This window comes from Amblyomma mixtum, chromosome 1 (assembly GCF_055824585.1).
Source record: "Amblyomma mixtum isolate Tamu chromosome 1, ASM5582458v1, whole genome shotgun sequence".
Classification (NCBI taxonomy): domain Eukaryota; kingdom Metazoa; phylum Arthropoda; class Arachnida; order Ixodida; family Ixodidae; genus Amblyomma; species Amblyomma mixtum.
In genome coordinates this window covers 171013064-171025475 of record NC_143012.1, presented here as the reverse complement: position 1 = coordinate 171025475, position 12412 = coordinate 171013064, and the positions used below count along the sequence as shown (strand labels likewise).

Below are 12412 nucleotides of genomic sequence, written 5' to 3'. Positions count from 1 at the left end.
CCCTGCTATCATCTGGTCTTGATATCAGCAAACTTAACCCTAGACAACTGGGGCTGGAATTCAGTCATTAAAGCGTCAGGCCACTCCGCTTACGACTCCTGAAAAGAAGAAATTTGCCGTTTTGCCATATGTACACCGAGTCTCCCACGGACTAAAGAACGTAGCAAGTAAGTACAAAGTTGGCGTGTTTCTTTCAGCCCCCGTCAAGCTCAAACAGATATGCCCTGCCATTGAAAGAAAGAAAGAGGCCAAGAAGAAAAAAGAAGGATGTGGCGTTGCGCACAGGGATAAGTTTGTGGCCTGTAAAACATGCGTTGTTTACAGTGTACCCCTTTCCTGTGGAGCGCGTTACATTGTTCAGACCGGGCGTTGGCTTAATTTTGTGTAAAACAATTCGTTGAGCACTTGGGCAATTTTTATGCAAGTCTTTTGGAGAGAGCATATAAGAAAATTTGCTGCAGGAAACTCGCTGAAATGCATGCCATTGGGCTCTCTGGACACCAAGGAATGCAATAAGGGTAAAATTATCATCCTGGCTATCATAGAACTTGAGTTATAGAGTTTTGAAGTTGTCGCTTCAGAAATGAGAAGAAAAGTGTGTACTCCTGTTTGTGAAGTGGCAGGTTTAGTACCCTGTAACTCAAGTTCTATGACAGCCAGGATGATAGTTTTACCCTTATTGCATTCCTTGGTGTCCAGAGAGCCCAATGGCATGCATTTCAGCGAGTTTTCTGCAGCAAATTTTCTTGAAAACTCTCCGCAAAATACTTGCATAAAAATTGCATAAGTGCTCATAGAATTGTTTTACATGAAATTAAATGACATCTAGAATCAGCGCACAAAAATACATGTGCCCTGAAAATTTCATAACTGCGACTAAATTAATAAAATTTTCTTTTCAAGACCAGTGTCCCCCCTTAAATGACATCTAAAATCAGCATACAAAAATACATGTGGCCTGAAAATTTCATTATTATATCTAGATTAATAAAAAAAATTTTTCAAGACCAGGGTCCCCCCTTAACAAGCGCCTACAAGAGCACAGGTACAACTTATACCTGTGCTACACGGATACGTTGGAATGGCATTCGAGTCGAACGGCATTCGAGACTTCGAATGGCATTCGGAATGGACGGACCCACGCGGTGCTACACGACCGTTTCCAAACGCATTCGAAAGCTTCAGTATTCTGTCGCCATGCTTCAGGGGCGCTGCTGCCGTCAAGTTTTGTTTTGAAAAGTACAGCAGCAACATTTAATTTGTATAGTTGTAATTCATTAGAAAACTGCACCCTACTGCCATAAAACGCCTTTTCGAAGAAAAATTTGTATTTATCTATTAGTAAAAGTTCTGTGTTAGAAAAGAGGCAAGAGCCCACAGGCGTGACGTCATATGTATATATATTTTTTGCGGTCTGTTGGCTACACTGGTCTCTCACTACTGCGTTGCTCGTGCGGGTCGCTCGCTGTTTTCTGCAACCGTCTGAAAATGAGTGACAACGAAGATTTTCAGCTAGCTTTAGGGGTTGTTAACATCATGCAGCTGGACTCAGAAATAGAAGCGGCAAAAGCGGAAGCCGACGAAATTGAGGAGCGGCTACATTTCCTGAACGGCCTGATCACTGGAGCTGCCATGGCATCTGCACGAGTAGAAAGGAGTGTGTGGATGCTCCCTCGCAACGAAGGTTGGTTCGAGCGAATTGTGCCCCAGCTCAGCGAACTGGAATTTAAAAGACACTTCCGTGTGACACGCGCTACGTTTCGGTATATAGCTGACAAGTGCCGACGGATTCTGCAGCGCATGGACACCAATATGCGCGAGGCTATCTCTGTCGAGAAGCGGGTTGCCATCGGACTTTTCAACTTGTGCTCCTCGGCGGAAGACAGGACTTTCGCTCTCGTTTTTGGTGTCGGGCGGTCGTCGGTAAATGCAGTGTTCCACGAGTTTTGTTTGGTCGTCGTGGAAGTTCTGGATGCCGACTGGATCCGGATGCCCACTGCGCAAGGCATGGAGGAGCACATGCAGGAGTTTCTTGCCGTATCTGCATTCCCGCACGCAGTGGGCGCCTTGGACGGGTGTCACTTCCCTGTGTCGCCACCGGAAGAACACGCTAGCGACTACATGAACTACAAGGGGTGGTAAGCAGTTTCTATAATTTCATCACATGTTCAAATGTATGACATTCGTTTTAAGAGGATATGTTTTAAGAGGATATGATTGCATATGCAACAGACAAACTTTTATGCCGCCTGGCTTCCTGCTCAGTACCTGAATTAAAAGCTGTGTTTTATTGCTGCTAATTTGTTTGGTACAAAAGCAGCGACAGCGCGTACAAACAACCATGTTTTTAGCCTCCTCAGTTCTTTCACTTAAACTAGTTTACTCTTAGCCCGTTTTGACTTCTGTGGCAGTGCTGACCCATGGCGTACTTATGGGACACTCTTGGAGGAAGCAGTGGAGTAGAGAAGGGTGGGAGGGTCAATTTAACTCTGTATGAAATATTTTTAAGTCAAAGAAATTGGGCTAATGTTGTGTCCTCGTACAGGGAGGGGGATAACGTCCCTCCCTCCCCTCATCTGGCCGTATATGTTTCATTTTCACTTTTTGGAAGTTGTGATATTTGCACTGTATTCATGTCACCTCTTTGCTTGTCCTAAAACTCTGCAGGTACAGCATAATCCTGCTGGCCCTGGTGGACCACCGATACAAGTTTATGTTTATAAGCATTGGTTGGCCAGGACGGTGCCATGACACCTATGCGTACCACAGGTCAAGCCTGTCGGACATCGTCGACGGACCCTTATATCAGTCGCCAGTCGCCATGATGAGCGGCACCGCAGTGCCACCGCTCATTCTGTGCGACCAGGCATTCCCCCTGACTGCCAACCTAATAAAGCCATTTAGCCACCGAGGGCAGCTGAACGAGGCAAAAAAGACTTTCGACTATCACCTGTCCAAGTCCAGGCGGATAGTAGAAAACGCATTTGGCAGGATGAAGGCAAGGTTCCGGTTTGTTATGAAGCGCATGGAGTGCACAATTGACAATGCTCGCCTTGCCATCCATGCAAGTTGTGTCTTGCACAACGTATGCGAGCATTTTCGGGATGAGGTGCTCCCACAGTGGCATGCTGAGGCTGAGGCTAACAGCATGGTCCTTGAGCAGCCAGCTCACACCACTGACGTTGTGCTAGGCACTGGCCAAGCTGTACGGGCAGCAGTTGTAGAATTTTACCGACAGCAGTAAACATGTTGTGCCGGAAAACAAAACGTACAAAACGTGTGTACTCAGGCTATGAGGGACACCATAGTGAAGGTCTCTCGAAATTTCAACCACCTGGGGCTCTTTAACGTGCACTGACATCGCACAGTGCACGGGTCTCTAGATTTTCACCACCATCGATATTTGACCGCCGCGGCTGGGATCGAACCAGTCTTTCGGGTCAGCAGCCGAGTGCCATAACCGCTGAGCCACCATGGCGGCTTGTTAGTGTGTGTGTGTGTGCTCATCAGTCTACCGGGGAAAGACAGGATTCATCGGCATGCTGTGAACACCCGTGTGTGTGCATATGAATGTGGGAAGGTGTAAATATCTGTGTATGCTTCGGCCTGCCAAGGAGAGAACACTCGTCTTGCCTTCTTGTTAAATGCCCTGCCAATGCCCAGTATTTACTGATTTTGACCAGGTCAGCAGCCGAGTGCCATAACCGCTGAGCCACCATGGCGGCTTGTTAGTGTGTGTGCGTGTGCTCATCAGTCTACCGGGGAAAGACAGGATTCATCGGCATGCTGTGAACACCCGTGTGTGTGCATATGAATGTGGGAAGGTGTAAATATCTGTGTATGCTTCGGCCTGCCAAGGAGAGAACACTCGTCTTGCCTTCTTGTTAAATGCCCTGCCAATGCCCAGTATTTATTGATTTTGAGCAGGTCAGCAGCCGAGTGCCATAACCGCTGAGCCACCATGGCGGCTTGTTGGTGTGTGTGTGTGTGTGTGCTCATCAGTCTACCGGGGAAAGACAGGATTCATCGGCATGCTGTGAACACCCGTGTGTGTGCATATGAATGTGGGAAGGTGTAAATATCTGTGTATGCTTCGGCCTGCCAAGGAGAGAACACTCGTCTTGCCTTCTTGTTAAATGTCCTGCCAATGCCCAGTATTTATTGATTTTGACCAGGTCAGCAGCCGAGTGCCATAACCGCTGAGCCACCATGGCGGCTTGTTAGTGTGTGTGTGTGTGTGCTCATCAGTCTACCGGGGAAAGACAGGATTCATCGGCATGCTGTGAACACCCGTGTGTGTGCATATGAATGTGGGAAGGTGTAAATATCCGTGTATGCTTCGGCCTGCCAAGGAGAGAACACTCGTCTTGCCTTCTTGTTAAATGCCCTGCCAATGCCCAGTATTTATTGATTTTGACCAGGTCAGCAGCCGAGTGCTATAACCGCTGAACCACCATGGCGGCTTGTTAGTGTGTGTGTGCTCATCAGTCTACCGGGGAAAGACAGGATTCATCGGCATGCTGTGAACACCCGTGTGTGTGCATATTGAAGCGGGTAGACGACGACGACAAACAGCGATGGCACGAGTGGGAAGAGTAGAAGACGACAACTAAGTTCGGACTGTGTTCTCGGTGCCGCTCGCAGCTGTTCTTGTCTATTTATAAATATCTGTAAATATATTCTTTCCCGCAACAATATGAATGTGGGAAGGTGTAAATATCTGTGTATGCTTCGGCCTGCCAAGGAGAGAACTCTCGTCTTGCCTTCTTGTTAAATGCCCTGCCAATGCCCAGTATTTATTGATTTTGACCAGGTCAGCAGCCGAGTGCCATAACCGCTGAGCCACCATGGCGGCTTGTTAGTGTGTGTGTGTGCTCATGAGTCTACCGGGAAAAGACAGGATTCATCGGCATGCTGTGAACACCCGTGTGTGTGTATATGAATGTGGGAAGATGTAAATACATAGCTTGCACGTGACGTCACTTCCGCCTCCATCAAGCGCTTGCGGCCATGCTGCCGAACCATTCGGCCGTCTCCACCCGTCCGCCCTGCGATGCCTGACCACTCCTCGGACACTTTCGATTATTTTTTTTATCTTTAGGGCGCGATTCCTACTCCACAGAGGAATGAACCATTCAGTGCAGGCTACTGGTCCGAACTTATTTGATCGCCGCGCGTACGCTACGCACACAAGGTGAAAATTTGCGACGACATAGGACCGTACACGCTGCGACCGGGAGTCGATGCGGCGATGAGCGTGGATGTGTTCCCTGTAGTGAACCAGGGGGATATCGTGTACTCTTTCCAGCTTTGTGAAATTGGAAGAAATGAAAGCCTTCTAATCAATGGAAGCAGACAACGAATTCTACAGTATAGGTAGGTGAGAAGCCTGTCTGCGATGCACCTACGAGCCGAAAAGCTCGGCCTCGGCACGCCGCTTTCTCTGCCGTCATTGCTCGCGGCGGTCGTGGCGATCCGAACCAGCTTGCCTAGTGCTGTAGCTAGGATGCAACGACGCGGGACCCAGTCTGGGTTTGTGTTGTCAGACAAATCGGATGGGGTCAATCAAAACAGCAACATTCACTTCAAGGTGTAACCATTGCTTCCCACGTTTTCGCAAACATTTAGTTGACGACTCAAGCCTCTTACCTGTCACAAAGTGGGCTCCGCACACAAGTAAATTTCAGTTATCGGGGTCCAAATTGTCGCGCTTAATGCGAGCCAGCCACAGCTCGCTCAGATTCGTACTAAGTCATGGAGCGTTCGCACTTGCATGCCTACGATTATCTGACGAATGGAGGTGAAGTTCGTGTTAATCGGCTTCTCGTTTCACCTGGACCTGTCGCTACGGTTGGAGCAGCCAAGGATGGCACACAAAACCATACTGAATCTACGGATGGACGAGAACCAACACGATGCGAGCTAACACAGGCAGCGGTAAGCTAGAAGCGGTTTGGCGGTGGTTCGGCAGCATGGCCGACTAGCAGCCGACGGCCACCGGATGTGACGTCGGTGCAAGCTATGTATATTTGTGAATGCTTTGGTCTGCCAAGGAGAGAAAACACTCGTCTTGCCTTCTCGTTACATGCCCTGCCAGTGGCCACTATTTATTTATTTTGACCAGGATATCATTAACCCAGTCCATTTGTATTTTCATGGCTACGAGAAAGGTTGAATGTACGTCTGATTCCAAGCTAGCATGAATCTTGTTCCGCGTGGATGGCCTGTTTGCAATGTTTTTTTTTTTTGTCCTGCATGAAGGGGTGCAGTGCTCATACAACAGAAGTGGGAGCAGCTAACGTTCTTGCTTCATTGACACTGTATTGAAAGATCTGCTTTGGGTCGCATTGTGGCTCCGCAGAACAGTGACACTTTCTTGCACTGGTGCTCTCGAGTGCAAAAACTTTTTGCATTGTTCCCCATTTCCGACACTTGCGGCTCATCTCGTATGCTTTTGAAATTGTGCGCAGCCTTGATAACCTGAGCTTTCTTCTTGCATTATTCGTTGTGAAGCTTGTCGCACTTTTCTGTAGTTTTGTCTTAACTTCCACTTCACTGTTGACCGCTACGTACAGAAGAAAAGTTGAAGCATAAAGTGTTTATTCCGTGGAAAAGATTTTTCCTCACAATTCGTTATTGGATGGCTTGCTTTCTGGACGCGTTTGTTGTGGAACAAACATGTTCAGATCAACGAGGCACCACTATGCTTTAACCTTATGTGTCCGTTCAACCACTGCTGTGCATTGTCGTCATGTCTGTCCTAAATACCCTGTAATTTTTATTGCACTGCGAGCCATGCACAGAATATTGTTCTTTGAATAAATCATTCCTAGCAACATCGTGGGGTAAATGTTTTTATTTTCTTTTTTTTTCATTCTTTGTTGGCTCTTTCAAAATATTTTGTCATTGCGCTGTACAGTTTCTCTTGCATTTGAAGCTGGCGCTCCCGCAGGTCAAATTCTTTCTGTCTTGCTGCCCGGAGGTCCTCTCGTAGACTCTTTTGCTCTTCTAGTAATGCAGCAAAATGAACAGAGGCTGGCCTCTTGCGGCCTCGTGCTGGCTGCCGTTGCCTACTCTGCTGCATTTGCTGCGCACCTCCAGCTGAGTGGGCAGCAGCAGGGTCTACAGAAGGCAGCTGTGAGCAGCTCTCTTCCCCCTCCAGGTCGCTGCGGTCGTGGACCACAGATGACTGGACCACAGCTGAGTACTGCGGTTCGTCATCTGTGGCGCTGTGCTCTCCAGACTTCATGCCCCGAATGATCTGCACAATGCAATAAAATGGATGCACAGTGAAAAACCTGACCTCAAGTTTTAAAAACACCTTTCACCATATATAAAGCTTCCCTTGAGGAGCAGCTCTAGCAGAACATGAAACCTTGCATGTAACTGTAAGCGTCATCTGTGTCACACTGAAAAAAACAGTCAAGGAACAGGAAGGATACAACTGCGTGCTTATGACTCGTATACCTGTTCTACGGAAGCAGTGCTTTCACGCACAAGTGAAGCGTCATTCATAGGAAGGCGCCCCAGATATGTTGTCAGGCGGTGGAAGTGCGGCCACGGGATGGCGCCGGACCCTGTAGTCTGTTTCTTTTGCCAGAAACTGAAATAAAGGACAAGAGTACTGTTTGAAAATTGAACAGCATGCCTTCTCGTTTGACAGAAAAATGCCTGAGCAGCTTAGTGCTGCAATAGGTAGGATGAGGTGGTTTAAAAGCAATAAGCATACAAAGTGCTGCACATTTTGTGTCCTGCACCTAACCAAGCCTATCTTCTTGAAAAACTTTTGAACTGCATTGCAGACTATAGGCCCCCATGGCCCGATATTGGTAATAACAGCGTATTAACTTGCATCACAGTTCATTCTCCACAATCATCATAAATGGGTGCAATTGGCAGTACAAACTAGTTTGTTTGGATTAGTACAGTTTGTTTTGAAACGCACTTTTTTTTTTACTTCCACCTGTAATCCTTGTACTTCTAATCCGCAATGTGTGAAAGGATGCATGCCACAAAGTAATTTCATAACCGCGGTAGTACAAAGTCTGGACGATAAACGCGTCGAGGCCCTCTGCACTCTTTCTACCAAGAATATAAAAAAACAAAAGCAACTGTGTAAACGCCGCAGTGTCGCACTGGGTAAGGAGTTCTGCTGCTGAACGCGAAAGCGAACCTCAAGAGCGGCGGCTGCATTTCAATGGTGCCGAAATGATAAAACACCAGCTTGACGTACGTTTGACACAGTAGACCACTGCAGCGTCCTAACCAGCGATGTTGCGGATGCACGCGAGTGATCGCCTTCGCAACGAAAATTTCCGAAAATGTGTCACCGCTCCCCTTGCTTTGCATGCCTGCCTCTGATCTGCGCGATTCGTAAACGGGGCCGCAAGTACTGGTAGCAATGCAGCAAGTCTGCTGCTAAATAGGGGACAGCTGTACTGTGCCGATCACAATTTGGCCTCCTGTGCGGCGGCAGCGGCGCGCGATGTATAAAAAGTTCTTACCGGAATTTGTGGGACAAATTCTCTATCTTTGTGTGAACTTGCTGTTTTGTCCTCTGGAAGCCGGCAGCTCGAAGCTCAGCAGCAATTTCTGCGTAAATGTTGCTGTTACGCTTTCGCCGACGCAGGTCGGCCAGCCTCTCCTCCCAACAGTCAATCAAGACACTTGTCTCTCGCTCTGTCCAAACCTGCCGCGGTTGAGAAGGCTGCGCTCGTTGATTTGATTGTGCCTCGTTTTCTGCTTCCATTTCATTCATTAAACCACGTCAAAATAAAAAAAATTGAATCGAAAAAGTGCAATAAACTTCACTTAATTTTAAAAAAGGCTCACTAAACGCACGCACACACACACACACACACACACACACACACACACACACACACACGCAGACGCACACACGAACACAACTACAAAATGTACAACAAAAACAAAGCAATCGCAACACCACCACAAACAGAAAAACTGGCTCTTCCAATATGGCTTCCTCTCGGTTCTACATTGGGTTCTAGAGTATGTGGTCAATTTGCTTGAAAACAACACTTTTAGCAAGGATTTGTGCATTATATGTAAAAAAAATTAAAATTCCGTTGTTTAGCGAACGCATTTGCTCTTCGCTAGTTCTGCTCCAACTTGTGGCGCAAAGACGCTGCGCTCGAGAGTACACGCGCTTGTGCCTCGAAGGCATTCCAAAATCTCGATTGTCTTCGTGGAGCGCCGTCGACTGGAAAGTCATTCCAACCGAATGCCGTTCAAAAACGTCGTGTAGCAGCGCACGTTTGGCATTCGAGTCGAATGACGTTCGGTTGGAAGGCATTCGAAACGCCTGTGTAGCAGGGGTATTAAACATTGGTGATGACCTTTAAAATTTGGTCAAACATTGTCTAGAATGTAAAGTCATGAAAAAGAAAAAGAAAAAATGCACTGCATTATTCAATCAAACACGTGTACTATACACCCACAGTGATCAGACGACACGAGAAGTTGTCGAGGCTTTTCACATCGCAGGGGATCAACTGAATTGCGTCAGCAAACCATCTGTTTTCCTTTGCGATAGGGAGATGAATTTTCTCGGGAGCACCTGACGAATGTTGTGTTTCATGGTTTTTAGTTTTTTGTGTGTTGTTTCTTCCCTTTGATTGCTTCTTCATATAAGAAGGTTTCAGTGAATAAACCTTTTAGTTGCGAGTCAGCGTTCGTCCTGTGTCCCTTCTTTTCTTGTACCTTGTAGTTCGCGCTGTTTACATCATGAATATCTACCAACTCGCCCAACTGAACGTTTTGTTATGCTTCATGACCTCCAATTTTGCGTTGCACGTCGCCCAGCTTCTGTGAGAGGTGCTTGCGAACGGCTTTCAGTCTCTTCTCTGCAAGCTCCTTTGGTACGTCTCCCATGTAGATGTGAAACAGAGCTGCACAATAGAACACAAAATAGGCCACATTTGAACACAACTAGATACATGATAAATGCAAAAGTGAGATTCAGAATTACCACTCTCATTGTAAAGAATACAGAAACGAATGTTCACCATTAATGGGGCCATGAAGCCTACTTTCGTGCATACCCTTGTTGTAGCATTTAATTCCCAACACATTAAATTACAATACCCAAAACTTTCAGTTGATTCCGTGCGGCAGATATCTTTAAAAAGATTTTCGTTTCCTTTGTGAACTGACTGCTTGTCTGGCAACCTCTGATTGCTGACGACACATGCGCCTACCCACTCCGCGTCTGCTGTGTGTTGTTGGATGCATTGAGATGCTTGCATGAAAACCAAAGACAGCGATTGCTCGAAACAACAGGAAATGCTATTTATACATTCTGTGCAGATATGTCAAATGCACTACCTTTGTCGCAGCAAGATCGGAGAACGCGCACAATGACTTGCCACCAGTCGCTGAGAACGCTAATTTCACAACCAAATAGATAAATCAGCTTACTGCCAGAACAGATCTTATCGAGAGCCACACTACAGTGTGGAGATCTCTGAAAGTGCTGTAATAGAGCCTGCATGAAGAAACGTATGGGCATAACACACCCTGCAAAAACTAAACGTCACTTTTGCCCGACTTTGCAGTTTTGGCTGCAATAAGGACATTGCAGTTGTTACAAACCTCGGATACAATGAACAGGATCTCCATGACTATCACGCTTTCTATAAGTGAGTGCGACTGTATTTGGCTGAAGCAAAGTTTGATTGCCTAGGTGTTACTCAAAGCAAAGAAAAAAAAAGCACTAGCACCTTTCAGTGAAGAGACTTTTTCCGATGTAAGTGCCGGTTTCGCCTCTGTTCTGCCAAGAGACCGGCACTTATTTGAAAGAACGCCTGTCACGCTGCGGCTCTTCAGCTCATCAGGTGTCCAGTACACCTGACTAGCACCGCGGCAGAACATTGAATCTGTTGGTGCCCTCAGGAGCATCTGCCAGGCACCAGGCTCCATCCAGAGCCCACTGCCTGCATAGACCTGCAGCAAACGTGGAGAATTTCGCATTTGTACACATTAACAGCAATGAATCAAGGGATTTTAAATATTTCATAACTTAAAACAAACAGCTGAAAAACATAAAAATTATGTAGGCATGAATGCACTCTTTTACAGCGAGCAGTGTCCAAAATCAGTAGATTTTCTAGCCTTATAATTTCCGAGTCAAATACCGCCAAAAGTTGAAATAATGTTCTCTGGCCTAATTCAAACAAACTTCAGAAATAAGAATAAATTTCACATACCAACAACTAGGCATACCTGACAGAACAAGGCAGCCTCCTCATGATCAAAAATTATTTGTGTACTAAGAATTTCCTCAGGACAAGAATAACTGCAGACCCATTATGGAATCGTCAGGTAATGAAGTACAAAAATGACAAATTAGAAATGCTGACCTGTGCCTTACATGATATTCTCTCAAACCACACATCTATGCTTTGCACACTACCCTTTTCGGCACACTTACTGGGACTAGTATAAGTTTCTACTGTAAGCTAGCATCATCCTCTAAACTGTACCCATTTCACTATGTACCAGCCCCAATTTAATTAAGAATCATTCACTCACTCTACTATGGTATTTGATACACTACATGACTTAAGAACATGCACAATCACCTTTCCATCATCCCTAGAAGAACCTATCACCATGTCCTGCCCACCAGGCAGCTGGAGCTGGCAGTCCGCGGCGCTCTCCATCCCCTCGGCTGAGCATGCTTTTTTGTCAAGAAAAGGAAGTACACAAATGTCAATGCACCTCAGCAGCACATATAAGCAAAAAGCAAACTGAGTTCAGTTTGACATTGTGGGCTATCAAGTAAATGAAAAAAATTTAGTATTTTGGTGTCAAGGTAACAGTGAAAGCTTTGCATAGTAGAACCTCGCTGCTGAGTTGATGGGTGCTGCATTTTCCTGGCTGCTACACATTGTAGTGGTCTAGATCTGGCATGATGATAATAGGGTTCCATGCATTATAAACCCTGCTGTTCGTTGCAATGTAACTTCGGCCACATTCCTACAGAGTAATACTTGTGAAATAACACCCCATGCCAGCCTAAATGAGAAACGGTGGCGGTCATATGTTTACTTCTAAAGCGGCTTTACTTGGCCTGGCATGTCTAGCACCACTGTGTTAGGCAGACGGCATTCAGACAGGCTGTGCCATCATCATCCACAGTGGTTGCACTCTTTTGAAGCAGCAGCTTCACTGCTAGAGGTGCACGGCTCAGGTCGCCATGTACGCCACATGACCTTCAAGTCTGCCACAAATAAAATAAACAAACAAATAAACCTCACAATCAGCGGGATTCAAACTCAGGTCCATTGGGCGAGAGCCAGGTGCGCTAACCACTAAGCTTCAAAGCCATGGCGTGACAATTCAATAAAACTGGAGATATACAGGGTGTCCCAGCTAAAAGTAACCAAGC

The 12412-nt window shown here is 46.4% G+C and overlaps 1 protein-coding gene across 1 annotated transcript; it reads left to right on the top strand.

Annotated features, from left to right (window-relative positions):
- The first annotated feature begins 1797 nt into the window (after nucleotides 1-1797).
- On the top strand, nucleotides 1798-3244 carry LOC149369785 (uncharacterized). The gene is made up of 2 exons (XM_089559422.1): nucleotides 1798-2138; nucleotides 2668-3244. Exons 1-2 carry the CDS (start codon nucleotides 1801-1803, stop codon nucleotides 3242-3244), a joined length of 915 nt encoding a protein of 304 aa, XP_089415548.1. The 5' UTR covers nucleotides 1798-1800.
- Nucleotides 3245-12412: the final 9168 nt, after the last annotated feature.

What these genes read in the sequence shown, in the direction of transcription:
- LOC149369785 (XM_089559422.1), top strand. Translation starts at nt 1,801, where the DNA reads ATGGACACCAATATGCGCGAGGCTATCTCTGTCGAGAAGCGGGTTGCC. An exon ending in TACATGAACTACAAGGGGTG is followed by an intron (nt 2,139 to 2,667) that starts GTAAGCAGTTTC and finishes AAAACTCTGCAG; the next exon opens with GTACAGCATAATCCTGCTGG.